General features: G+C 42.0%; 3 protein-coding genes across 3 annotated transcripts; 1 reads left to right on the top strand and 2 right to left on the bottom strand.

Annotated features, from left to right (window-relative positions):
• Positions 1–72: 72 nt before the first annotated feature.
• arl2bp (ADP-ribosylation factor-like 2 binding protein) lies at positions 73–3,176 on the top strand. Its single transcript, XM_080874620.1, has 7 exons — positions 73–387; positions 658–727; positions 1,004–1,065; positions 1,138–1,244; positions 1,339–1,424; positions 1,575–1,671; positions 1,841–3,176. Exons 1-7 carry the CDS (start codon positions 369–371, stop codon positions 1,937–1,939), a joined length of 540 nt encoding a protein of 179 aa, XP_080730746.1. The 5' UTR covers positions 73–368; the 3' UTR covers positions 1,940–3,176.
• Positions 3,177–3,341: 165 nt separating this feature from the next.
• On the bottom strand, positions 3,342–10,481 carry pllp (plasmolipin). Its single transcript, XM_080874619.1, has 4 exons — positions 9,959–10,481; positions 5,592–5,762; positions 4,443–4,553; positions 3,342–3,479 (listed from the first exon to the last, which is right to left on the bottom strand). The coding sequence occupies exons 1-4, from the start codon at positions 10,118–10,120 to the stop codon at positions 3,372–3,374; spliced, it is 552 nt and encodes a 183-aa protein (XP_080730745.1). The 5' UTR covers positions 10,121–10,481; the 3' UTR covers positions 3,342–3,371.
• A 3,513-nt stretch (positions 10,482–13,994) lies between these two features.
• On the bottom strand, positions 13,995–22,019 carry tgm2l (transglutaminase 2, like). Its single transcript, XM_080875524.1, has 15 exons — positions 21,889–22,019; positions 21,257–21,427; positions 20,225–20,452; positions 19,919–20,037; positions 17,676–17,804; positions 17,352–17,529; positions 17,031–17,172; positions 16,834–16,937; positions 16,337–16,479; positions 16,120–16,219; positions 15,883–16,028; positions 15,676–15,805; positions 15,406–15,566; positions 14,947–15,083; positions 13,995–14,490 (listed from the first exon to the last, which is right to left on the bottom strand). The coding sequence occupies exons 1-15, from the start codon at positions 21,902–21,904 to the stop codon at positions 14,307–14,309; spliced, it is 2,088 nt and encodes a 695-aa protein (XP_080731650.1). The 5' UTR covers positions 21,905–22,019; the 3' UTR covers positions 13,995–14,306.
• Positions 22,020–27,786: the final 5,767 nt, after the last annotated feature.

The raw sequence follows: 27,786 nt of genomic DNA on the forward strand, positions 1-27,786 counted from the left end.
TGAGTTATACGTATTTCCTTTTTGCATCTTTAAGCTCCAACAATCATCTGGTTCCGCTAAAACAGGCTAATGATCGTCTGTAGGTGACGGTTTAAAAGTAACAGGCCTGATGGAAGAAACGTGAATCGTCCTCATGGCGAATGATTTGGTGAACAAACAAGTGTAATCTGCAAAATTCGTGAACATTTTGATGTATAATATTAGTAGTAGTACCAGCTGTTTCCCTTCCAGATAAATGTGGTCTTGTTTCGAATGTGGGAACCGATATACGGTAGTTTTTGTTTTACCCGACGGAGCACGAAGGCGCACAAAGTTCACTCGTTTCCTTGGTAACAGGATTACGTACGCTAGTGAGCAGTTTAGCCGACATGGACATCAGGGAGCCGGGTGAGTTAAACACGTCACGACACTTCTGTAAATGAACTTTTTCACTTATGAGAAATGGCGGCAATTTAACGCCGCGTGCGTCTTTGATTGGCCGCCTCGGCTAACTGACGTTGCTCGCGCGGGGACTCTGATGAGAGCAAGTAACGGAAACACACTTCAGAGCCGATGTTGCGTTTGTTGTGAACGTTAGCGCTGGCTACCTGCCTGTTTTATCTTACAGGTGTTAGCAGAAGGGCAGTGCTCACCTGTGTGCTCGCTTTATCTTCTCAGAAATCCGGAGTAGTGGAGACAACATGGTAAACGTGTTCGATACGGACGAGGAGCACTTTGCTATTTCCAGGTGGGTTGTTGTGAAACGCTTTCTAACCGTCTGCAGGAAGCTGACGTCCTGTTTTAAGTCAGATTTGATGCACTCATCGTGGGCATGAATATCAGGGTAATTTTGGGCTTTTTAGCGATTTCTCACTTTTTCCAGGGTGGAGTGATTGTACAGCAAACATGTTTAACGGGTGCAAAAGTTCAGAGTCATTTGGGATTTTCTCTTGCTGTGTAAAATCCACCACAGAGCAGGAACTCGTGGAGTTTGTGCTGATTTCTCTCACTTCTCTCCCTTCAGTTCCTCGGCTGCAGACACGGCCTTCGATGGAGTTATTGGCTGCATAGAGGACATCATCATGGGTAGGTTCACTGACAGTGCCACCAGTTAGTGATGAACACGCGCTTTCTACATGTCCACTGCTTCTCTTTCAGAGGACGACTTCCAGCAGATTCAGCAGATTTTCATGGAGAAACATTACCGTGAGTTTGATGACTCTGATGAGAACAAGCTCAGCTACACGCCCATCTTTAATGAATATGTAAGTGTGGGCAGATTTCACTCTCACAGTCATACAGAGATGTTCAGTTTTTACAAATACGTTGACTTAAAGCAGAATCTTGGCTGTTATTTAGGTTGACCTGCTGGAAAAATACCTGGAGCAGCAGCTGATGGAGAGAATTCCCGGCTTCAGCATGGACACCTTTAAAGAGTTACTCATGTAAGATGTGACAGAAGTGGAACCTGAACTGAAAGCAGCCCATGTGTCAGTTATGTTGTGTTGCTCGTAAGAAATGTTATTTTGCAATAGACCACAAGGTGGCACACAAGTACACTGAAAAAGTGACGAGTTTATCTCCTTCCTCTGCAGGCAGCACAAGGAGGAAGTGTCAGGTGACATCTTTGACATGTTGCTGACGTTCACTGACTTCATGGCTTTCAAGGAGATGTTTCTGCAATATAGAGCTGTGAGTTTTCTGTGAGCTGGAGAATAACTATAAAAGTGGCCCCATTTAAATAACAGGGCAGCTGTGACACGTGGCTCTTTGTTATGAAGTTTTGAACCGTGTGTGTGTGTGTGTGTGTGTGTGGGGGGGGTACTGTACATTAATGCTGAATGTATTTGTGTGTTTCTAGGAAAAGGAGGGCCGGTGTCCAGACCTGAGTCAGGGACTGGTGGTCACATCTCTGAACCTTGGAGGCTCCAAGCATGCTGACTTTAATGAATCTCAGTGAATCTCTGGAAAATTGTTCCAGGGCCTTAATGAAAGTGTTCGATTCAGAGTCTTTTAACGTAAATCTTCCGTCTGTAACGGATAATTTATATTTGTTTCTCTGCGTTTTATGTAGAGGGGTCAGTGGAAGAGCCTCTGTGTCTGTTTGCCATGAAAGTTTGAAGGTTTTGCCCACTTTCTGTTAACAATCACTCGACTGCATGTGACTCCTTGAAAAGTTAATATTTCTTCAACTGTAATTCACATTTTCATGCTTTCACTCGTGTGCAGTGATTCTGTTTAGCTTTTACTGGTACGGCCTGTTTGAAACAGGAAGTCGAGTATTTCTGTCCCTGTGCTGTGAAACAAACATGCTTCGTTTTTCAGAAAGTAGTAAAGTAGAACTAATATATGTTTCATGGACATATAAATTATATTAACAGTGTTTAAGTTTCGAATTTGTCAAAGTGACGTTTAATGTAAAATGATTGTGTGTGTCTGCAGTTAGTTTTTGGTACAAATTGTTTTTACGTGTTTAGAAATGTTTCATTTTCCAAGTATATTTATTTCTCCGGTGAAATGCTGTTGTTGTTGTTACGATTGTCTGTAAAAAAACAAACAAACACAAAACGATATTTTCAAATAAGCACAAAAGAAAAACCTCAGTCGTTTATTTGAAGTGTGTAGCTGAGCTCTAGCACTCAGCGCAGGATTTCACCAACGTCCAAACTCTTGGTACAAAAAGACTCGCGTGGTTCATAAAGGCACGTACAGTACAGCAGGAGAGGAGCAGACTTTCACTTAAATCACACAAAAACAGTGTTCCACGCCTGTGGATCGATATTTGAATCATGCAGAAATATCCAGTGTCAGTGTGTCAGCATCATGATTATTTTCTTACAGGTGCATTATGGGCGGTTTTATTGCTAAAAGGCTCTGTTAGGCCCAGTAAACCCAAACTGTGAAGCCAACTTTCAGCGGTTTCATCCTCCTCTTCTTGTTGGTAGATGCAGAATGCAGCAGAGAACTGCCCAAAGCTGGAGGTCGAGATCTGCGGTCCTCCCTTAGCTAACAGGTTTTTCCACTGGTGATCTCAGACTAACCAAACAACCCTCCACTGTAGTTAGCACATGCAGCCTGTGCTTATTTTTCTTTTAATGCTGCTCACATTTTCAGATTTTGTTCAATTATTACTGAAATTTATAACTTTATGTACATAATGATTCAAGTGTATTTTTAATGCAATCTAGGATTATTACATTTCGTAGTAGTAATACAGTATATTTACAGTATAATACAGTAAATACAGTATATTTACTGTATTACTGGGATGGCTAAAACAATAAACCACCTGGAACAGATTTCATCTCGTGGTTATTATCAGGGTTTGCCTCAGTCAGGATCTGAGTTTTGTGAGCTTTGTTCCTGGGAGCAGCACCGCTGGCCGCACAGCCCTAAGTCGGCACTGTGTTGGTGGCGGCGTTTCCTCCGTCCCCCTTCCAGTCCAAGTAGGAGAAGAAAGCACTGGCTGCGTACACAAAGGTCACCACAGCACCAAAGAACTGCAGCGAAAGAAAATGAGAAGAGACGCGGTTACACCGCCGAAGGGACTCCAGGAAGCTGAGCAAAAGTCTGAAATTCTTATCAGCCATCATAAATCACAGTGATGTTTATATTTCTGAATTCATATCTATACCAAGCCCAGCTGTGTGATTTAGCAGGTTAAACAATGTACTAGTGGGACCTTACCTCTATAATCTAGACAGGAGTGGCTCAGAGGCAGTTTCTGATAAGAGTGTGTGTGTGTGTGTGTGTGTGTGTGTGTGTGTGTGTGAGTGAGTGTGTGTGTGTGTGTGAGAAATCATGTGATCAATGCTTCTGCTAAAGCTGTAAACCAGGACAGACTTTGACCTGCAGGAGGAACTGTAAAACACACTGATACAGGAGATGTTTCTGCCAATGTAAGTCATAGTCACCTGCCACTTTATAAGGCACACCTATTCAGCTGCTCATTATTGCAAATATCTAAACAGTCGATCACTTGGCAAGAACTCAGTGTGTTTAGGCGTGTAGGCCTCGCCAAGACAGCCTTTGATTGTTGGTGTCAGACAGGCTGGTTTAATTATTTCAGACATTACTGATCTGTTCCTCAAACTGTCCTCTTGAAACGAGAGTGAGTTCACTGTACTCGAATGGCCTCCACAGTCACAACATCTCCATTAAATAGAGAAGCCTTCCGATTTGGTGATGTGGAAAACCTTCATCACGGATGTGTAGCCGACGAATCTGTAGAAACTGTGATGCTGTGATAGCGTGGACGAAAAACTCGGATCAGTATTTCTAGCATCATGTGGAATCTGTGCCATGAAGAAATTAAGCTCTTCTGAAGACAAAAGGTCGTTCCCAGCACTAACAGCACTAGCGAGCAGCACACCTAATCAAATACACCGAGTGCGTTATAAAAGGCTGTTCTGTGTTCCCTGGACATTGGGCTAGTTTGTGAGATAGTGTGAGTGGTGACTTACTGCAGCAGCTGCCAAATGTCCATAGAACCATTGGAAGGGAGCCACATAAGCTGCGTTGGTGATGAAAGCAGTGAGATAGAGGACTGTGGCTGCGCTAAAATACACCATCACCTGAAACAAATGGAGAAAACGCACATTACATCAATGCACAACGACTCGCCGTCTTCCTGCCACACTGTGCCCCTCTGTGGCTTCGCATCCTCGTCTTTTTCTCTTTCTGTCTTTGAGCTGTTTCTGCAGCCTTGTCATCGTCACCACTTCATCAGCCTTTTTGTTGCTCTGTGAGAGTACACATTAGTATCGCTGACGTTCATGCACCGTCTCTCAGAACTGATGACCAAACATCCAAACTGCAAAATCAAGGAACCGGTAACTGTTTCTAATACAACCCGTGACTAAGGGTGTAATTCCCCTGTAGACTGAACTTCAACATATTTTATTTAAAATTATGATGTCATTATAGTCACATACAAATATTTCAAGTTATTAACAGTAGACTGAGGATGTAATGAGTCGCGGTTTTACAGGAAACAAAGGAATCATTACACTGTAATTAATTCAAATAATGTAATTTTAAGTTATTTACTAATCATAAATCAAACAATTTTCCTATTTTACATAAATGGTAAACGGCCTGTATTTGTATAGCGCTTTTACTAGTCCCTAAGGACCCCAAAGCACTTTACACACCCAGTCATCCACACACTGGTGGAGGCAGCTACAGGTGTAGCCACAGCTGCCCTGGGGCAGAAGCAAGGCTGCCATATAGCACCATCGGCCCCTCTGGCCAACACCAGTAGGCAGTAGGTGAAGTGTCTTGCCCAAGGACACAACGACGAGACTGTCCGAGCCAGGGCTCGAACCGGCAACCTTCCGGTTACAAGGCAAACTCCCAACTCTTGAGCCACGATCATAAGTATGCTGCACTTTGAGGTGTGCAGGGTGTGTTGTGCTGGAGACACACATTATACTGTAACTGCGGTACAATTAATTCTTTGTTTCCTGGTTTTTCTAATGTAACAACTTTTAAGTAGTTAAATGCACTGAAATGATGCCCGAAGTCACAGGTGGTTTATAAAATGTTGCCAAGGAACATCTCTGTGTACGTTCTTTGACTTTATTCGTCTTTGCCCTCCGTCTCTCACATACCGTTAGGGGCCATGGGACAGCAGGCAGTGTTTGTGTGACACCAAACAGGATGACGAAGAAGAGGATGGTGGTGAGGATCCACAGAGTGATGGCGACAAACAATACCCAGCCATACGCTCCTCCCACTATAGAGGTGCCTGCTATCAGCGCCCAGTGGAGCAGCCCAAAAACCTAAATAGGTGAGAGGGAGGAAACAACAGGTGCATCAGTTTGGGGGCACGAAAAATAAAATTATGTAAACAGTTATTACATTATTAACAAACAAACAAATGGTGACTGGTGCTCATGGAGTGCTGTTCTACTCTGAGCACTCAAAGTGCTTTTTACGATGAATCCATCCAGTTAAACAGACATTTCTATACCTTGGCTAACATTCACATGGGGCAACTACCGACCTTCTGATTGGTAGATAACCGCCTCTATCTGCTGAGTCACAGGTAAGCAGTAGTTATTGTGTTAGACGGAGCATGCAAGAACAACGTAATCACCTCCAGCAACTGTATCCATTATGTATGGGTTCATTTTTGAGTAAAATCTTAGAATTCATATATACCAACATTTACAGTACACATGGCTGTTATAATCTTTCTTCAACCATCAACTTCTGAGGAAAACACCAGCTGTTAAATGCTTTACGATGCTCAGCAGATATTCGTCAGCAGATCTCAGATTTTAGAATAATCTCGTAACCTGAGTTTACTGCACTTGACGAGGTCACTGATGCCCAGATAAGCACCACAGACTGTCTGTGACACTGAGGTGGGCAGACTGTTTTCATGGGGATCTTAAAAGTCAGTCTGACCGACTCTTGCAGGTACTGTACAAAACACACGAGGCGTCCCTCTTTCCCTGCACGCATGTCTTCCTGCTTCAGTCTCATGAGAAAGGACATGACAGTCCATTATGTATGCACAGGTCAGGTTTCACTTTTTACACACATGCATACACAGCACGCTCTCCTAAGTAGACCTTTGCAAAGCGGCTGCATCATAACGAGCTTTTCTCTTCTGAACCGAAGGAAGAGGAAATCATTTGAACTTCCTGAGTAAAACAGTAAAGTCCAGCTGTGATGCACATGTTCGACCAGGGAGTTTGCTGTGACACTGCTGTGTAAACTGTGTTTACCAAAATGAGCGAGGAACTTGAATGAAACAGAGGGCATTCACCTTTGATTTAAAACAAAAAAGCAAAACAGTGTCGAGCTGGATGAAGTGGAGAGGACAACTCTGCACCACAAAGTGTTCTAAATATATCGTTTAATGGCCAAAGTTCAAACATTGCTCAAGTTAAACTGTGTGCTCTAGCACAGCAGCAGGAGTTTATGCATTATGCAAATGCATTTTATAATGGAGTGTGCAGGGCATGTTGTATATTAATACTGCATCAGGACCTGGAGACCTGAAACAGGAGACTAATCGTGTTCTGCTAATTTCAGAGTAAGGACAGGTGAAAAGATGCAGTCATGGAGATATGAAAAAAGGTTTGTTTTTAAAAATGTGTGCAAAAATATTGCTGAGACTAACTTGTTGTTTTTTTATGTTGATGTTGTTGATGTGGAGATGGAAAATCAACAAGGTGGTGCTAAACATTATGGATATCAAACAATGATGTCACAATGTTTCAGCCGCAGCAAACTTTACTCTCACATTACTACTTCTGTTTTTTCATTGTGGAAACAGCGTCTGGGAAGAAAGGCTGTGTTTCAGTTTTAATAAATGCTCGTCAAACAACAGCTAATTTAACATTTTGAGGGGGTTGTTTTCAATTCAACTTTATTTATACAGCGCCGAATCACAACAGCAGTCGCCTCAAGGCGCTTTATATTGTAAGGTCGACCTACAATAATACATACAGAGGAAAAACCCAACAATCATATGACCCCCTATGAGCAGCACTTTGGCGACAGTGGGAAGGAAAAACTCCCTTTTAACAGGAAGAAACCTCCAGCAGAACCAGGCTCAGGGAGGGGCGGGGCCATCTGCTGCGACCGGTTGATGAGAGAAGGAAGACAGGATGTGGACTGATACACAGAGTACGCAAGGTACAGCAAAAGTTTGCAGCAGTGAAGGAATACAGTGTAGGTAATCCAGGATAACTTTATATTATAATATAATATCTTTATGTTATATATCAGTCATGTGACTTAAACCTGTGATGAGCTCTTTCCGTTTATCTATGACTGCTGGTGTCATAGATAAAGACGTGTGTGTCTGCACCATTAATCAGATGACACAGAATTTGAATGTGTGTCAACAAGTTTCCGTTTATGCTCCATAAACCTTCCTGGTTATCTATAAACAATAAAAATGACTGCATGCTGCTTTACTGTGCGGTGCACAGTCGGAAAGCTTCACTATCAGAAAGTGGCACAGAGCCTGGAAAATGAAATCAATGATGGTGTCTGCTTATGTAAATCGTTTTTTCTCCAGATAAACCTCATTGTGTGAAGTACCAGGTGAACAGTGATACGACAGCAGCTCTCAGCCTCGGTCCAATCTCCCCCCCCCCCTCAGGTATGTACTGGCTTTAGGCAAAGGAAACATGGCTGACTAACGTCTGAGAGGTGGCGGAGGTCTTTGGCTCCTCCTGTCACACTCCACTGATCTCCCCAGCATTGCACTAAAACTGCAGGAACAACAGTGCACGGCGGCGTCCCTGTTAATGTTCAGACTGTGAAACGTGTCACCTGTCTGGGCTTTATTAGGTGCAGTTTTTGCTGACATTTCATGGTGTTGTAGTAGTAGGTCGGGCAAAACTCAGCACGGAAAAGTAATAACGTTTTGCTTTAATCATTAACTCAGACAAATCACTTCATTTAGTCTTTTTAACGTTTAAATTGCCAATGACAGGCACGGGTGTTAATCCATGCTAACAATGTTTCTTCCCAGGTGAGAAACACGTGAACAGGAGTTCAGTCTTTTGCAGCTGCATTGAGCTGCGTTCAGCCCACCATAAGGATCATTACACTTCTTGCTGCAGTGGAATTTATGGTCTTCGGTGTTTAAATGGGTCAGGCTGTCCAAAGGTTGATAAGACGCGCATATTGCCTCACTGTACATCAGGCGATGTGGGGTAAACAGCTGCAGCTCAGGGCTTCTTGTGTTTGTTTATTAAGTTTTTATGACTTTTTTTGGCAACTCAGCAAACGCAGTTCTGTCATAAACCAACAGCACCGTCATACTATCAAATTATAAAGCAGATACTGTAAGGGGAGCACTCAAGCTTGTAAGGAGTTGTGTTTGAGGTCTAACATTCTGCTTTGATCTCCACCACCTCTGAAAGCAAAAGTCTCCCTCACAGATGTTTGAGTTCTAGTTAGTTTGGTTGCTGCTCTGTGCTGAACATAAACCGACGCTGACAAGTTTCTTTTTCTACTCTTGTATTGTGTCATTAAAGGCTTATATGCTTGAAATAGTCCACTCAGGCACACGGGAGCTTCACCGAGCTTCAGTATAAGATAATTAATGATTATTTTAAAAATATAATTTGTGTAAAGCAAAGAGTTTGACAACAATAAAAGGGGAGGTGAAAATAAGCATCATATTTAAAGGACCTTTCCAGCACCTCCCACCAGAGGTAACGTACAACATGTTCATAATGCAACACTCTTCAAAAAACCTCCAAACATTCAAAGTAAAAACAATCTTCAGTGCTTTTAAAAATAAAGCATCGAAGGCAGTTTTAAAATTCACTTAAAGTCTTTTCAGCAATAAGGGGCGTGTCCATCTCTAGAGGTTGAGTCACCTTGATTAGCTTTTCCATGCTGAACAACCCCAAAGCATTTTAAATTGGCCATTCATAAACAAATCACACCATCATTTATCATTAAATCCTTCTCTCACCTCAACCAATCGCAGCAGATGGCCCCGCCCCTCCCTGAGCCTGGTTCTGTCGGAGGTTTCTTCCTGTTAAAAGGGAGTTTTTCCTTCCCACTGTCGCCAAAGTGCTGCTCATAGGGGGTCATATGATTGTTGGGTTTTTCTCTGTATGTATTATTGTAGGTCGACCTTACAGTATGAAGCACCTTGAGGCGACTGTTGTTGTGATTTGGCACTGTATAAATAAAGTTGAATTGAAAACAACCCCCTCAAAATGTTAAATTAGCTGTTGTTGTTTATTAAAAACTACAGTTACAGGCTGTTTTAGGAACTTACTTTTGTATCTTCAGTGTGAAAATTGTGTTCGAACACTAAATATTTTTATGTTTCTGTCCGTCAAAAGTCACAATGGCTAAGATGGACCGAGGCCCTGCTGGTTTATAGTGCAAGAGGTTTCAGAACATAAAATAAGTAGAGTAGGCATCCCTCCCACTAAACAGAGCAGAGTGCAGGACAGACAGAAGAGTAATCATTTAGTTGGTTACATACAATTTCAGCGATCATCAGCATAGCTGGGATGCTTCGGATAAATGAAAAGTCCACCCTGGAGGATATGCTTCCAGGCAGCCCTCGGATGCTGTTCCCACCGTGGGAGTTCTGGGAGTTAGGGACGCTGGTCTCTGTGGTAACTTTGGACGGGAAGTCTGCCATGACTGAGCTCTCGCAGACGCAGGTGCCACAATAATAGAGTCCTTAAGTGTTCTCAATAAAAGGTTTTGATGAAAAATCGAATCCCTACGTTGACTGGAGGCACCAGCAAATCTCAATCTTCAAATAGTCAAGAAAAATAAAAAATATGACAAAACAGAATCATTCAAAACCCGACGCCTTCAAAAATAAAAAAATAAATAAAAAAGAAACAAAAACCCTCCACTGAGTTAAAGAGGAGCCCTCCAGCCAGACCTCCAGGTTCAGGTATCAGCTGTCAGTGTCTCCACCTGCTCTGACAGGTGTGTAATGGTGGAGGCGGTGTGAGTCTCTCTACACATTGCCTTCTCCTTTTCCCTCTGACACACCCACACACATATTGAGTGCGTCGTCATCTTCTCCCCATCTGCTTTGGGTTGCTCTCTTTTGCTCCCCTGGCACCTCCCATATGCTCCTGCAGGCTGCTCACCTGCGGCGCTTCAGTCACTAATGTGTTTGAACTCCAGGAGGAGGGAGGAAAAAACAACACAAGCTGGTGGTGCCCTCTAGGCGTGGAGCTCGCACATGTTTGTTCTTCCCCTGTGGACTGATAAGAAGGGATGACACAACGCTACATTCCTTAGTTTAATCAATAACACATATGGATGGATGCTGTGAATGTTTCAATGTTTAACTCAAAAAATCCACTAACCCAATCTGTCAGTTAAGGAGGATTTTTGTGACTTTTGAAAATTGCAGCATACTTTGTTTGCTTTTTCTTCTGTCGCTTTCTTTATTATTTGCTGTGCTGTTCATAAAGACCGTAGCTTGAAAGATTAAACAGTCGGAATACACTGAAAAATATGGAGATATTAAAAAGAAATAATTTTAATTCTTTGCAACTATTAAAGAATTACTGCATAAATAGACCAAAACAAGAAGCAAAGAAAAAAACATTAAAGCCAGAAATATTTTTCTCACTGATGATATAATGAGAAACAAAATCTCCATAAATTTATGTTAACTAAATTTTATTAATTAATTATTGAAATTCTTATCCTCTCCCTGGGAGACATGCCATCTATTTGAATATTATGTATTATAGTGTTTGTGGTGTAGTGAACATTGATTTTGAGCGTGTGGAAACAGTTTTAAACATGTAAAACATTTTTAGAAGTAACAATCAAACAAAAAGGTGATGTCAGAAGTGGGATTCGAACCCACGCCTCCAGGGGAGACTGCGACCTGAACGCAGCGCCTTAGACCGCTCGGCCATCCTGACTTATAACAGCTCGTCAACAAAATCTGGTTAATATAGCTCTACATGCAGTTTTATTTTATTTTTAATTTTTTTGCTCAAATCATGTAAAGACTGAGCACGGAAACGTTTTTCTGTTTAGCGGAACATCGGTTCCGGTTTCCTCGCCTTCCCTCTGCTGGTGATTCTGGTTAATAAGCGTCTCACGGAATGACTCCACGTGACACAGGTTACACAGTCACCCTCTATCTATTACCTATACGGTTTCAGTTTTCTTTCCCATATTATTATAATCGTATTCTCTCCCATTTCAAGTTTATTTATTTATTTATTTATTTTATTAACCTTTATTTAACCAGGAAGATCCCACTGAGATTAAAAACCTCTTTTTCAAGGGAGACCTGGCCAAAAGCAGCAGCAAGTGTCTCACAGTTACAGAAATTACTCAATTAAACACAGGCAGCAACAACACACATGCAAACATAAATGAAAAAAATAATGAATTAATTAATTAAAATTCAATAAAATTCTAATAAAAAATTTAAAAATCAGTTAAAATAACAAATTGATATAACTGAAACAGTTGCATGTTATGGGCTTGTCCTCAAGGATTCGTAATTTAGATTTAAAAACAATTAATGAAATGAATTCAGTCATTTTCCATTCTTTCTGCAGTTTGTTCCAAGCCGAGGGTGCTAAACGAACAAAAGCTCTTTTACCAAATTCAGTTCGGGCAAATGGAACAGAAAGCAACAAGTAACCATGCGGACGAAGAGAATACCGACCAGCATGTTTCATTGCAAGCAGGGAACATATATAAGAAGGCAGCAACCCAAGTATCACCTTATATATAAAACTGTATAGATGAGAGTTCCTCAGACTTTCCAAAGCAGGCCATCCTACCTGAGAATAATGGATTGGATTTATATAGCGCTTTTCAAGGCGCTATATAGGCAAGGCACCCAAAGCGCTTTACAATGCCACTATCCGGTCGTTAAGTGATGACGTGACGAATCCTACTTCCGGGTCTAAAGTAGTCTGCGTTTAATATGGCTTTTGTGTTGTTAACATGTTTAATGTTATGTATTTTCTTCCATTTGATCTCAAAAAGCTCCTAAAACAGTCAGTGATCACTGTTGACCTCCCTCGGCTTTTATTACCGCTAATCATTTATTTAAGCTCAGTTTTTAAAACCTTAGGATGTAACTACAGCCCAGCCCATGCAGCAGTATATGAATGACTAACCTCGTATTGTGGATGGATTATCTCAGTTGTTCTCCTGGCTGAAGTTTGGTCCTTTTACAGCATCCTGCCATGCGATTACATTTGTTCCTGACCACCGAGAACACTCACGTTAACTTTTATCCAGTGGAAAAAAAGTTAGCTTGTTTATATTATGCTAACATAGCTGTGTCGCTAGCGGTCACGTAGCACATCATTATATACCAGCTAGCCAAACTTCAGTAACCCTACAAACATCACTGCTGTTTAGTTTTCTGTCTTCATTTATGTTGGAAGTGATAGCAGAGCTGTACGTTTTAATTTGTTTCCAAAGCCCCGCAGTCTATGGGGCGCCGTTTGTAAAGTGAAATATGCTGAAATTAATGGCAACATTTTTCCACATTTAGCTCAAAACCTTACAAAAACATATTTTTTCGAGTAATTTTTTCCAACATTTAGTAAAATATTTGTAACTTTTCATCAAATGTTAAATATTAAATCTAAAAGTTAAATGTTAAATATAAATGTTAAAAGTTAAATCTAAATGTTAAATCTAAATGCTAAATGTTAAATGTTAAATCTAAATGTTTAGGCTAATATGCAAATTTATTGTACGGATCAACGGAAATACCAAAATAAAAGCTTCCCGAAATGCTCAGACCTCTACATTGGAGAGACCAAACAGCCACTTCACAAGCGCATGGCACAACACAGAAGAGCCACCTCCACAGGACAAGACTCAGCAGTCCATCTGCATCTAAAGGTCAAAGGTCACTCTTTCGAGGATGCCAATGTTCACATTTTGGACAGAGAGGACAGATGGTTTGAAAGAGGAGTGAAAGAAGCATCTATGTCCACTGTGAGCGACCATCTTTGAACAGAGGCGGGGTTTACGACACCAACTCTCTGCCATCTATAATCCAGTTTTGAGTTCCCTCCCCAGACGCCTTAACGCCCACTCACATCCTGGGCCATCTGACCTCAGGAATTCGCATGATAAGGTGGGGCCAGGTTTCACAATGAGCTCACCCGAAACTCTGGCTGATTGTGACCCACACCCAGTTTCCCACCTTGGCTCAGGCGATTAGAGGATCATCAGGGGGTCCTTTTGTCCCTCTGTGGGGGGAAACTCCCACTAGGTTTATATCTGGGACTCTCCACCATTTGACCTTAGAACTGAAGAAGCTTCTCGGATGAGAGGTGAAACGTCTTCAAGTAACTCAAAGAAGTCCAGACGCTTTTCTTTGCAAGCTCCTTTGACTACGATGACCTGGATGACTGAGAACCTTCACAGACATAAAGTAACTGGTAGAAAAAACTTCTGTATATGTTTTTATATATTGGCTGAAACACAAATATTATAAAAGTGCATTCATTTGAACTTTGTGATTACAAACAGTGAAAAAGAAACAAAAAAAATACAAACAACAACAGAATTTCCTTTATTAGAAACCTTTAAACTGTCGGCCAGGCGCCAAAATTCAGCAGAAAAACCAAACCGCAAAAGTCAAAGGCAAGAAATGAGACGCTAACGCAGTGAAGCCGAAACAAAATGCAAAATATGATAATGCAAAGTCAGAAATGTTCATACCTGGCACATAGTGGCTTCAAACTAATGCTTTATCATCATGTATTTGTGGACTTTCACAGGCTGATGTATGTGGAACATGTTTTATTCCACATACATGCGGATTGCTCGACGGGACACGTCTCAGATTATTTAAAGGTTGCTTAATAAAATTCGGTAATTTCAGCAAAGATATTTCTGTACTTCTTGCGGACGACCACTGTGGTGACTCCCTTGACATCTTTCAGTCGGTCAGAGTCAAAGTCCACCAGCAGCTTCCTCACCCCAGTCCTCATGGGTGAGAAGGACACCACAATGGACACCGTCTGTCCTGGAGAAATGTCCCCACTGGAAGAGAAGATGCATGTGTTCTTCTTTATTTTGTTTTTTACTGACTGCTGTATTTGTGCCTCAGTGCCACATTAAAGTCATCAGGAATAACCTACAAGGGCAGTTTATTACAATCAAGCCACTGGTTCACACATGGAAAAATCCCTGTTCAAGGACTGGCCTTTGGACCAACTCTGTCCTGGCCCAGAAAAACCGTATTATTACACTGAGGGATCCAAATGACCACAGCGAGTCCCTACTGCGCTAGGCAGATTGTAAAACACTGATACTTTTAAGTGATTGAGAGGGCTGCTATAAGTATATACTTATAGTCTCTATGTAACAACGCCCACCCACGCACTCATTTATCCCACATTTTCCCAATGTTGGACCCATTGCCTCATTCTTCATACACGCGACAAGCTTTGCTTTGTGGGCTAAACTTTTGTTCTAAACAGCAGACCCATTACTTACCTAACATGGATCTTAGTGGAAGAGAGTAGGCCTGCGCCCTCCACAGTGAACACACCTCCTTTCAGTGGAACTGGTAAGGGATTGGTGAAGGAGATGGAAGCTTTTACTTGTTCACGAACAAAAGCCTTCCCAGGAACCTGGAGAAAGAGGAGACCGCTCTGTGTTCTAGAACGTCTGAAACTGAATGTCTACAAGGCTGCGAATCAACTGCATTCACAAAGAGTTTTTACTGGAATACTGATTTTCCAAAGTCTTCCTCTGACGTGTCCCCTCCACACAATAATAACTGAAAAGACTCAAACCAACACTGAAACTAGTAAAAACTAAAGTGAAAGATTTTCAAACAAAAAAACCTGAACTGGGACAAACAAACCAGCTCTGACTTACAAACAAAAAGTTAAAACGTGTTAGAAAATATAAAACTATAATAACCCAGGTGACCTCTACAGGTGTTCCCACCTGTATGAAGACGTCAGGTCTGCTGAGTGGGATGTCAGTCACAGTCAGGAGGGGCTCGTTCTCGCCTGGAGCCTCTACGAATGCTTTCACCCTGATCAGATGATCGTCTGAGACACACTGGGCATAGTCATCGTAGCGCAGACGCAGCACTTCCTGCTGAGCTGGTAACACACAAACACACAGCATCAAACAGCATCCAGCTCTTACAGAATTACAAGAGCAGCTGAGATGTTACTTTGTAACATGTCAGAGCTCATCTAGGCTGCTGACCTTTGTGAGCAGGCACCATCACAGTGGTGGTCTGCTTCTGGCAGTTCCCCCGATAGAGAGAGCTGTAAGTAACAGCCGTAGCCAGCATGGTCAGCTGGACGTGAGCATCCTGGTCTCCTTCATTCTTCACCTACTGACAGAAAGACTGTGTCATGAATTCAGGTTTAGTTCATCCACTCATTTAGCTGCAGTGTGAATAGTCCATACCTCAATAATCACATCAAAGTCTGTCCCAAACACAGGCTTGGCGTGCTTGATGGACAGCTGCAGTCGTCCTGGTTCTGAGCTGTCACTGAGGACGTCTGTCACCCGACGCCCCGCCTTCTCGTACACTTCTCTCTCCTTCTTGGATCCTGTGGAGAAGAGAGTTTTCATGAAGAACTGCCATGAACTCATGTAAACGTTATTTATATGCTCCTGCGTGTGTTCTGCTTTCCAACTAACCTTCAGGATATTTGTATTGCACAGTGACGTCGTCTCTGAAGTCCCCATAAACACTTTTGGTGCTGATGTTCCTACCCACAGTGGTCTGGTCCACTCTGATCTGTGGAAGTCGGAGAGACCATTAGAAATGATTATCTGTTATAAAAACGTGTGTGTGTGTGTGTGGTTACTGCTTTATGAGTTGGAAGATAGAAAAACTGACAAAAACAACACATACTTTTCTCCGTTGGCCATTTCTCTGAACGATCCAGTGGATGATGTCAGCGTTCACCTCTGCAAACACAAACGGAGCATCGTACTTCACTCCCAGATTTCCCTCCCTGACGGCCGTCACAGGGCACGGACCACAGCAGAAAACCCCTGAAGCACAAACGTCCATTTATTTAAAAGCATTTCCTGCATCAGTAGAGAATCACTAAGTGACATCAAAACACTTTTAACAATTATTATTCAGTTTGATGACCACCCAAGTCCACCTGGAACTAAGTTTTGACACTCAGGAAACAACGGTGGGACTTTTCTGAACTAAATAAGGTTTTGAAAAGTATTTTTTTCAAGTGGAAGTCAAACTATCAACATCTTTGTTTTAGCTCTAAAGAAAGGCAGCGGTGACAATCCTCACAGCCGTTCATAACGATGAAATACAGAAATGAGTTTACACAGAAAAGTACCAGAAAAACATGTGGACTAAAACATCAAACGTTAGGACCGTACCATCGCTGAGTTCTTGAGGGGTGGGATCTAAAACCTGCCAGCCATCATTTCCTTTGGGGAGATCATCTCTCCTCATCCAAGACTCCACCCAACAGTGGAAATTCCTAAAACCGTGAGGACGGAAAACGTATCACCTCCCGTTAGATAATGCCATATTTGTGTATTTTTTCTGATCGTAGGCGTTCCTGTGATCCTACCAGCTGCTGTCTCTCCCTCCTCTGCTCTCCAGTGGTTGCAGGTTTTCATCCAACAGGAAGTCTATAGAGAGGTTTCCATCGACATCATGAGCTGAAGAGAAGTTGGTGATGAGGCGTGTTGGGATTCCCAGACAGCGCAGCACTGTGAAAAGATCACACGCTCCAACTGAGACAAAGGATTTGTTTCTACATCTGATGTTGTGAATGTGTTTGTGCTGAAGATCTGGAACAATGGAAGTAGTTTAAATGACAACTGCTACAGAAGGGATGCTTTTAAAGGAATGATTTAGCTATCCTTGAATGCAGGGAAGTCTGTGTTACCTGTACATGCAACAGCAGCAAACACCCAGCACTGGCCATATTTCACTGCTCTGACCCCAGCTTTGCTCCACTGACGGAGGATCGGTGCGCTGCCGGTCCACCGGTACGGTGCAACTCCATCAGAGTACGGCTCAGTCCAGCGCCCAGTCAGCACTCCTCTGTCATCATTAGAGTTCACCTGCAAGAGTTCACCTATCAGACTCAGGATCGCTGCTGTGGCATTCATGAGCTGCAGATCATGTTCATCATGTGCTCACACAAATGAAACCAAATGTTTTCCAGCCGTTAACATTATTTTCAGCCGAAGCCAGAAATGCTTCTCACCATTGCAGTGATGATCCTGCTGACGTAGACGGGGTCAAATCTCTGCTCAATGTCCATCTGTGAGTCTCGCAGAGCATCGTTGGAGTTATTCAGGACTTCAAAACAGATGTCCATCACATAGTCCTCAAACTGCAGGAGAAGGAGAACGCCAGTGAGAGAGGCCATAGAAGAGCGCCTAAAAACAGGAAAGAGATTTCCTGAAGAACCTTTTTCTAAATACTAAATGTTTCCCATCGGCTGCCCAGTGTGTGCAGTAGGGGAAATAAGTTTTGGATTCTGTGCTGATGACTTTTGATCCTCAAGAAGATTATAACTTAGTACTTGGTGAAGAAACCCTTTCTGACAACCGCACATGTCAGGGGGGATTTTGGTCCACCCCTCTTAACAGAAACACTCCTTCAGGTTTATTGGCTGCTCCTTAGCAACTCAAGGCTTCAGCTCCCTCCACAGATTCGTATTATTTCCCCCACTGTACGTGTGCATCTGTTACACCCACAGTCTGCCTGTTAGTCATCCTCTCTGCCCTCGCAGCTACCTGTGAATGGGTGAGCCTTTGTTTGTGTGGTCTGGTTACATTCTGACACATCGCATCCAGATGTTTCCTCCAGACAACTGACAGATTTTCAGATCCAGCCAAAGCCTGAGAGTCTCTGCCACACTGCTGTGACAGTTCACACCAGCCCCCTGTGGTAGGACTCGACTTAAGCGGTCAAAGAAGTGCAGGAGACTGATGCTGTCCAGTGTAGCAAGTGATTTATTTTGTGACCCAAACAATATTTACAAAGAAACAAATAAGAAACTCAACTCTATAATTAACTCAGTTCAAATAAACATAACTGAACTTAAATCAGTGGAAATTAAGGTCAGACTGCACACAGCTACACTGACCTGGACCTTTCTCTTGAAACACCTGAGTTCTTCTGCTTAAATCGTCCACTTAACCAAACAATTTCTCCTCTGGACTATTCCATTCAGTAGGTAAGATGAACATGATTATATTCAAACCTCTACTGCTCCTCTTTACTGGCAACATAAACTCTATTGCTGTAATCAATACATATTACAACAATAAATCCATTTCTTCATAAACCCTCTAAAACCAACTTTATTAAATTATAAGAGTTCTTCCCCTTCTGCACTTGGTCTCTTCCTGTGACCTCAGATGAACCCAGAAGCTATAAAGCAGGAAGTAAAACTACATTTCCTTCTTTTGTTTCTGGAAGACAGGTAGGTAAGGTAAGTCAGGATACATATGATGGGTCTATCGGTAGTGTTTGATTGGGTCCCGGCTCACTATGGGGTTAAGGGGGAATGAAGCAGCGGACAGGTTAGCAAAGGCAGCCACTAATCATGAGATAGTTGATCTGGTGGTGAATTTTGGTCAGGAGGAAGTAAAGAGTATTATTAAGCTCGAAATGAGGGGTAGATGGCAGAAACAGTGGGACGAAGACAGGAGGGGAAGGTGGTTATATAAAATTCAAAGGGGGGTGGGAGTGAGGAGATCCACAAGAAGGAGTAGGCGAGAGGAGGAGGTGGTGTCAAGACTGAGATTTGGGCATATGGGTTTGAATTCCACACCGTTCTTGATAGGGAAGCATGCCTCAGGGAAATGTGATTCTTGTGGAGCGGATGAAACTTTGGAGCATGTTGTTTTGCAGTGTCGGAAATATACGGTAGAGAGGAGACGGTTGGTCCGAAATCTCAGTAGCATTGATATGAAACTTGATGTTGTAGGGTTACTACAGAGGGAGGCGGGGGACAAGTGTTATCAGGCATTGTTTCAGTTTTTGAGAGAAGTAAGGTTGTTTGGGAGGATATGAAGTGTTTTTTTTTTTTTTTTTGTTTTGAGCATGATTTCTGTCCACACTCCATAGCAGTGGTGGCGGTAATGCACCATGCAGTTGTTTGCCAACCGCCAATAATACGTAAAAGAAGAAGGTAAGTTGTAAACAATACAAATTAACAGTTGAAATGAAGAACATGTTAACTTAACAAACTTGTAGGAATTGATTTAAACTAAGATGTTATATTATATAATCTGTAAAAGTGCAAAACATAAACAAACCCAGGATAGTAGATGTTTGCCTGTTGCAGACTACGTGTGAAATATGGTTAAATCAAAACAAGAATGTTAACTAAGAATATAGACAAATGGTCTTCTCGCCCGCTTTGTCACACCCCACTGGGCTGACAGACACAGATGTATTCAGCACAGTCACACTTTAAATGTTTTTGTGTGTTACCTGTCCATAATTCCAGTGAATGCTTTTGATGTATTCCCAGGTCCCCATGTAGATTATTCCTTCTTCGTTCATGATGTACTCCTGAAGCTGAGTCTCGTCAGGCAGATACACCACATCATCTGGTAAACGCATAAAGACCACGACAGTGTTGCTAATATGAAATCTTCAGTTGTAATCTGATCATTTTGCTTATTGTGGAATTTAATTCATCGTAATCGCAGAAAAAGCAAATGAAACTCAGAGTGTGTCAGTGGCTTCAGTCTGACCTGCTGAAGCAATCAGACACACAGAGAGCGCACGCTTTACCTTTGCACCAGGGGTTATAGAGCAGGTGGAAACTCATTTTGTCCTTCTCTAAAACGCGTCCGTCCGGTGACATCAGCAGCACAGCCAGACTGTACTGGCCAATGATAGCATCTGCTGGACTGTGCAGAGTCAGCAGCATTTCATCTTGTGCTCCCTGCTGGTTAAACCACCACTTGTCCCCAGCTCCATGCACCTTCTGAACCTTGATCTCCACCTCGTCTCTCTTACCTGGTGAAACAAACAAAGCCTTCTGGGTCAGAAACAACAGCATGTATGGAACAGGTGTTCAGCTTTACACAGCAAGTGATGGTTATAAATCTGAACTGTTTTAATGATCAGGAGGAGTTCAGTGTTGGGGATCAATAGACTTATGTCTGTGAAGGTTCTCAGTCATCCAGCTCATCATAGTCAAAGGAGCTTGCAAAGTGTCTGGACTTTAAGTTGCTTGAAGACGTTTCACCTCATCAGGGGGTCCTTTTGTCCCTCTGTGGGGGGAAACTCCCACTAGGTTTATATCTGGGACTCTCCACCATTTGACCTTAGAACTGAAGAAGCTTCTCGGATGAGAGGTGAAACGTCTTCAAGCAACTTAAAGAAGTCCAGACGCTTTTCCTTGCAAGCTCCTTTGACGATCAATAGACTTGTGTAGACCCAGTTTTGCTACATATAAAACTTAAATTTAAGGTAAAAGTACAGTCTATTGTACACACAATATTTACTAACAATCAGTGTTTGTATAAGATTTCTTCTTTTACAAAGGTACAAACAAGCTGTGTATAACTGTATAAATATACATTAAAACCAATATTGTAACTTGTTATGTAATTAAGTCAATTTGTAGTTGAAATTGAGACGGCATAAGGAAGGACGTACGAACTGATACTGACTTATTAATGAGTTACAGTTCTTATAAGGTGCTGACTGACTAAAGAAATCTTCCAAAACAAGATGCTTTCTTTGCAATGTTCCCCAGAAGACTCGAGTTTAATCTTTTCTATCTTTACAGCTCCTTCCTGGTCAGCCTGTACTCACCGAGGTGCAGGACTAGATCCAAGTGGTGTTTGGGGGGCAAAGAGCCATTACACTGCACAGTGATGGAGAAGGGCTGACCCCTACGGACAATCAAGCGCTTCTGATCGATCTCCCTGGTGCGGTGTGCCGAGTTGTTCTCACGACTTCTCAGATCCACATCACTAATCAAACCTAAGACAAACAGCAGAAAGTTCGGACATCGGTCATGCACTGATATCAGGCTTATAGAGGTTTCTGTCATATCGCCAAATAACACATTTACAGACTTGGGAGTTTCAGCTTTTTTTAAGCTGCGACATTGCTAAGAGTCAAGTCCATGATCATAGTCAAGATGTACGTCGGCTGTGCTGCTCTGCCTATGATTTTTCCAACTGTTGATTTTTCTTCCCTTTAAATCAGATTATTGACAAAGTATTAACTTTGCATAATCTGCAAAATTACACGTATTTGTTCTCAATGCATAGCTGCCTTCCTTCCTGTCCTAGTTTTGCTCAAAAGCTGTGAAAGCCTTCGGACGAGTCCTGTAGCACCCAAATGCTGATTCACCCGTCAGCACATTTCTCACACATTAAAATCCAAACTAATTTTGTACTAGCAGTAATAGCTGCAGTCAGCAGCAGACGTTCACTTGCCTTTGTGGTTGGCCATTGTGAATATCTGCTCCAAATGTCTTCACGCTGTCTCAGATTCGTGCTCGATGTCCACCAGGCTCATGTATTTATGCTCTAGAGAGGACTTCCCACTTATCTGACACACACTCACCCCCCAAACACTCGGTCATGCTGCTTCTCCTCCCTCTGTGACCTCTCACATACCAAAAATTACACTCCTCTGTGGGTGTAGGCATGAGTGAAAGCTTCAGAGGCTCTTTATTATTATCTCTCTTGAGTCTTTAGTCATTGTAACAAATAGAATGAAATCAAGAGAAAAACAAGAATATAAACTTCATTCTGCACATTTATAAAGAAATAGCGACTCACGTCGACCAAAGTGCTGAACAAACACAACGGAAACAAAACCCATCAAATACCAATCAGAGTGGGCTGAATTATAACACCATGCAAAGAAAGCAGAAGCCAAAGCAGATGAGAAAGAAATCTGGTGCTAAACAAAGATCATGAAATTACAGAATATATCGAAGCTGTCAGAGATAGAAGGCAGACACAGGTCTTAACCAAATATAGGCCCAGTGACCCCAAAGTGACACCAGAACAAAGGTGGTCAGGATCACGTGCCCACTGGTCTGGATACACGTCTTTAAAAAGATGTCAAATCATGCACTCGTACAGGCGAACTTGTAAGTTGTTGTACGTAACTGGTCCTGCGCTTTATCTTAACGTTTCTTACTCTGTGATCTGAAGTTGAGCTGAAGCAGGAAGGTCAAAGTTGGGTCAAAGAGTCACAAAGTTGAGGTCAGTTTGCCCTTCTTGAATTACTAAATACAACTTTAGTCATCTAGCAAATGTCCACACCCAGGTTATTCAAGAGCAGGGTGTCTGTGACTCTGAACAGTTATCTCTATCTAACCCATACACCAAATGTCAGCACCTCTGCAACACTGACACGCTCGGACTGCTGAATTTTAATGTTCAAGTAAAGCTGAAAAATAGCTTTAAGCTTCATGCTGCTGTCCTAAAAAACAGGAAACCACTATTTATAGTCATTCTAACGTATTTTAGCTACACATGACCTTTTGCCTTATTCTATGTAGGATTTAATTTAGTGACTTAAGTACACTGAGTCAAGTAGATAGTTGTGATAAGCTCCCTGAATTAGATAAGCGAATAACACTATGTAAGGATGGAGTCATGTCAGAATAACCACAAAGAATATATAGTGAGGACTAAATTTAGACTTTAAAGTTATAATATCTGATGCTTTTGGACAAACTGAAAACAGACTGAAATCATATAAAGTTACGGAAAAGGTGAGAAAATAACTCATGCACATCTGTACACATATAAATCCAATGTTATTGCTGATGCTAAATCTTCCGGTGTTCTTTGAGTGGTCAGTAAGTTGTAATTGGTGCAGGCTGGTGGATGACCTCTATGAGAGGGAACGTATGCTTTGAGCTGCTGATGTAAACTAGAAAGAGACAGCATCACTCTGACGAGGACTGATTCAGAAGCACTTATGTTGCAACGTGTTTGTAAAGCCAGACAGTCAGATTTCTCTTTTAGAGCCACATCAGAACCGGCTCTTTTGCTGTCACAACAACACGACGGTTTCCTCACACTGAGCTTTTCCCGTCAGCCTGCTGAAACAGTGAGGCACACATCCAGAAATCTTGAATGAGTTCAACACGTAGTTGAAGGAGGTTAAGAAGAGTCATTTGTGTTTCGGGGGTTTCTGCAGTTACATTTTGTAGAGTCAGTAAAGGTGCTGGAAAACGTGGACCCCGTCCTAATCTGCTGATGTAAAACAGTCTCTGTGACTTTGGTTTGAAGAAACTGAATGTGTTGGTGCAACTGGAGCTCTTCCTGCATTGTGTTAGATTTCTCAGTGCCCACCGAGTGTCTGTGCCTGATAATGAGGTCTGTGACAGACTGAGAGCACTGACAAAGCAAACACAATGAACACAGTGCAAAAAATAGCCTGAGGTGTCACTACTGTGTTAGAAGGATGACGCACAATGGGAATTAGTTTTTTGTAAACTACACACACTTACACACTTTCACTAACACTTATACAGTATTGATATTCAGTACTGAGTCAGTTAAACGTGTACGGCCACTTGACTCATTCATTTATGCCCGGCTCCATCTCATTTACAGCTGAAAGAGGCAAATTTGATGGAAATATCACCAGGACATATCAAAATTTGATCTGAAATCTGTTGTGGTTTCAGCAGCACCTGGTAGTCCAGACTGGGTCGTCATTTTGCTGAGTGGAGCCAAAAAACAGCAGAAAATCCACTTCTTAGATTTAATATGTTTGAATGGACTTTTTCATGAGTTCTCCACCAGTTTAGAAGTTTTATCTCTTTAATGGAATTACAAGGGCGCTGGCCTCATCTGACCTTGAAGCTTCTTGCCACTAAACTTCATCCTACTCCTTTTCGAGCGCACACATTGTGTAGACATAGAGATATACATGAAAACTTGATGTTGTTTAAAGTTTTAGTTTGTTTTTTTTGTTTTCTTCTTTTCTCTTGTTATTTCACTTATATTTGCATGTTCAAAATAAAATTCTATCTATCTCTATCTCACTCATTGCCTGATTACCTCTGAGCCTCTGACCATGTACGCCCGTTCCTGTAAATTTAAAGCAGTTTATGGAATATTTCTCTTACAGCGCTTGGATTAACGCTTAGATTCTGCACTGCAATCGCATTTTAATTGTTTGATGTAATATCCACAGCGATGGTGAACAGAAGCAAAATCCAGACTGAGTTACAGGAAGACATTGTTTGTCTGATGCTGAACTGAGGAATGCTGGGATGGTCATGTTCGGGAAACCAAGGTCTTTAACTGACCTCAGTGTCCTGATCGCACCAAAGTGTTATCAGAGTGACACACTGGTCTTTCACCCAATTTCAGCACAATTCTGTGGAAAACCCCCACTGCTAAAAAGTTTAAAAAATCTTTTAGATCAGTTTAACTTTTATTCAAAGGACAAATTACGACGTTTATTAATACACTGATGCTTTTAAAGAAAAAAGTCTCCTAGATATAATTTGTCCTTTTTCAAATATACAGTACGTACACAGTACATTCCCTGCTTCATGAAGTATTTCTCTAAGATGAGTCTGAGACAGAAGATGTTCTGGCGTGAGCATCAAAGTGCATGCAAATGAAACTTTAAACGAAACTGTGAAAATGTGTGATGGGAAGAAACCCAGAATAGACGAGATTTGAGCTGAGGTTGTGTGGAGTGACTGCAGACAGCTGGATATTTCAGGAAGTGATGTTTCCACAGATGGTTTCCGTAGAGTTGATACTAGCAGGAAAACACCAAGGAGGATCTCAAACATGAAGAGAACTGTAGGTAAGTGCTTTGGGAAATGGGAAATTACAACAACATCAAACTACTATAACAGAGTCTGCACACGAACATGACATTAGTTATGCTGTAAAGCTAGATGATTGAGCTGGTCCTTAAATATACAAGATGGAAGGTGAGTGGATGAAGTGCAGGTCAGGGAGTCAGCTGGTGAGAGAACACAGCTCTGCGGACCTTACAGGGAATAAAAGATCTACCTGCTTTCACACAACAGAAGAGAAGCTGAGGGAGAGGACAGAGACGAGAAGCAGGGGGGTAAATAGAAAAAGGCAGCTGACACTAGAGACAACAGGGGAGAGTGACCGAACTCTGTATGCTGTAAAGGTGTTTCAAATAGTTTTACATTATTCCTGATTCACTGACGTATACTGAGATATAACTACAGAGATTTAACCTGAGATCTGGATGTCACAGGTTCGAATGTATTTTTCAAATGTAGCTCTGTTACTGGAAAGTTAGAGACTGTTTAAGTACATTTTAAAAAAAGAGAAATAAGCAAATAGATTCAAAACTCAAAGATTTATATCTGACATCTAAAACTGCGATCTCACTCTTCATTCGAAAATCAATTTTCCTTTCCTGTTAGCTCGCGGATTAGCTACTGGATTAGCAAAATTCCGAAGCAATCCGAATTAGCCACAAGGTGCGATGTAACGAGCTCTCTGATTGGTTGGACAGACACAGGCTGGCTGCCTGGATTTTTCTATGCTGCTGTTTGTGCTAAAAGCTTTGCCCTGCTAACACCTGTGTCCTTGCACAAAGGCCGTTCAGCCTCGGGATTTACACTCTGCCCGACACCGATATGTGATGAATGAGGGGACCGTGCAGTGAAACGTGGAGCTGAAACTCTGACTGTGCGCCTGTGGACTCAGCCTGACCACCTGTTGAAGGTATGCTAACATGGCTAACGCTAGCATCACCGAATGTAGCCCCGTTATTTGAAAATTTTACGTCGCAGCTGTACGAGCCAGCTACGTGTTTTGTAAGCTGTAAACTACAAAACAATTGAAAATCGTTTTTTGGTTTTTTTTACATATATTTCTACTTGGAGAAATTTAAGAGGCTTATCCCTCAAAACTTTAAATACAAAAAAATTGCAAAAAATAGTTTACAACAACAGGAAACTTATTTTGAGTGTCTTCATAGTTTTATTTTGGAGATACAGCAATTTTTATATACTGCAGGAAAAACGAAAAAACAATCCTATGATGCAAATTTGCAAAGAAAACAGCATGTGCATCAAAATAAACTATTTCCAGCAGTGCAATTCGAGTTCCAAGCATCCCAGAAACTATTCAGAAAAGCATAGAGTCAAACATGACTTAAAAAAAAAACACCAGTATAGGTTTCGGGCAGGAAATGGCGGACATTGATAGTTCGCGTTGACGTCTTTTTCAATGTGGGAAGTGTTACGAACAGCTGATCGGATCGGTACAACTCCTCCGGTTTCATATGCAAAAAATTTTATTGCGCTAGCTTACGCGGTTCCGGTTCTACAGGGATTTAAAAATAGTTACGCAAAACGGAGCGTGCTGCTCTGACCGGCTTTAAAGGGTTAACAATAACAATGTGTTGAATAATGACTTTAAAAAATAATATAAAACAGTGCAAATACTGATAACAGTGCAAATGTTTGCAGTATAAGAAATAAATGAAAAATGTAAACATCTATGTTTAGTGAGCTTTGCAGTGTTGCTCTGTGGTGCAGCTACGACACCGTAGCAAAGTTTACACACTGTGTCTACTTGATCCACGTCTGACTCCGCGAACCCATAATGTTTCCACACCACTGAAGTTTTTTTTTTTTTTTACCTCTCTTTTCAACCAACGGCAGTCCACTCCTCTCCAAATAACTTCTGCTTAGCTTTCCAAGCTTCCCTCGGGTCCTCTTAATTGTTGTGACACGTGTTCGAAATGCAGAGAGGTGCGCTCGATTTGCCACACGGAGCAGCGCGAGAGTAAAGTACGAGGGAGGGGCTAATAATCGGCTCAGTCATTTTTAATGATCGTTGAAAGCCCAGATCGTAATCGAGATTACAATTCGATTAATTGAGCAGCCCTAGGCACAACACAGAAGAGCCACCTCCACAGGACAAGACTCAGCAGTCCATCTGCATCTAAAGGTCAAAGGTCACTCTTTCGAGGATGCCAATGTTCACATTTTGGACAGAGAGGACAGATGGTTTGAAAGAGGAGTGAAAGAAGCATCTATGTCCACTGTGAGCGACCATCTTTGAACAGAGGCGGGGGTTTACGACACCAACTGTCTGCAATCTATAATCCAGTTTTGAGATCCCTTCCCAGACGCCTTAACACCCACTCACATCCTGGGCCATCTGATCTCAGGAAATCACATGATAAGGTGGGGCCAGGTTTCACAATGAACACACCCGAAACTCTGGCTGATTGGGACCCACGCCCAGTTTCACACCTTGGCTCAGGTGATTAGAGGATCATCAGGGGGTCCTTTGTCCCTCTGTGGGGGGAAACTCCCACTAGGTTTATATCTGGGACTCTCCACCATT

The sequence above is a fragment of the Rhamphochromis sp. 'chilingali' genome (assembly GCF_963969265.1).
Source record: "Rhamphochromis sp. 'chilingali' genome assembly, chromosome: 2".
Taxonomy (NCBI): Eukaryota; Metazoa; Chordata; class Actinopteri; order Cichliformes; family Cichlidae; genus Rhamphochromis; species Rhamphochromis sp. 'chilingali'.

Coding starts and splice junctions, on each gene's coding strand:
- pllp (XM_080874619.1), bottom strand. CDS start 10,120: ATGGCAGACTTCCCGTCCAAAGTTACCACAGAGACCAGCGTCCCTAAC. Junction 5,763..9,958: donor TGCTGATGATCGCTGAAATT/GTATGTAACCAA, acceptor TCACCTATTTAG/GTTTTTGGGCTGCTCCACTG. Junction 3,480..4,442: donor GACATTTGGCAGCTGCTGCA/GTAAGTCACCAC, acceptor CTTTCGCTGCAG/TTCTTTGGTGCTGTGGTGAC.
- tgm2l (XM_080875524.1), bottom strand. Junction 17,173..17,351: donor TGCTGCTGTTGCATGTACAG/GTAACACAGACT, acceptor ATCTTTTCACAG/TGCTGCGCTGTCTGGGAATC. Junction 15,084..15,405: donor GACCTGACGTCTTCATACAG/GTGGGAACACCT, acceptor CTCTTTCTCCAG/GTTCCTGGGAAGGCTTTTGT.
- arl2bp (XM_080874620.1), top strand. Junction 728..1,003: donor GAGCACTTTGCTATTTCCAG/GTGGGTTGTTGT, acceptor CTCTCCCTTCAG/TTCCTCGGCTGCAGACACGG. Junction 1,066..1,137: donor CATAGAGGACATCATCATGG/GTAGGTTCACTG, acceptor CTTCTCTTTCAG/AGGACGACTTCCAGCAGATT.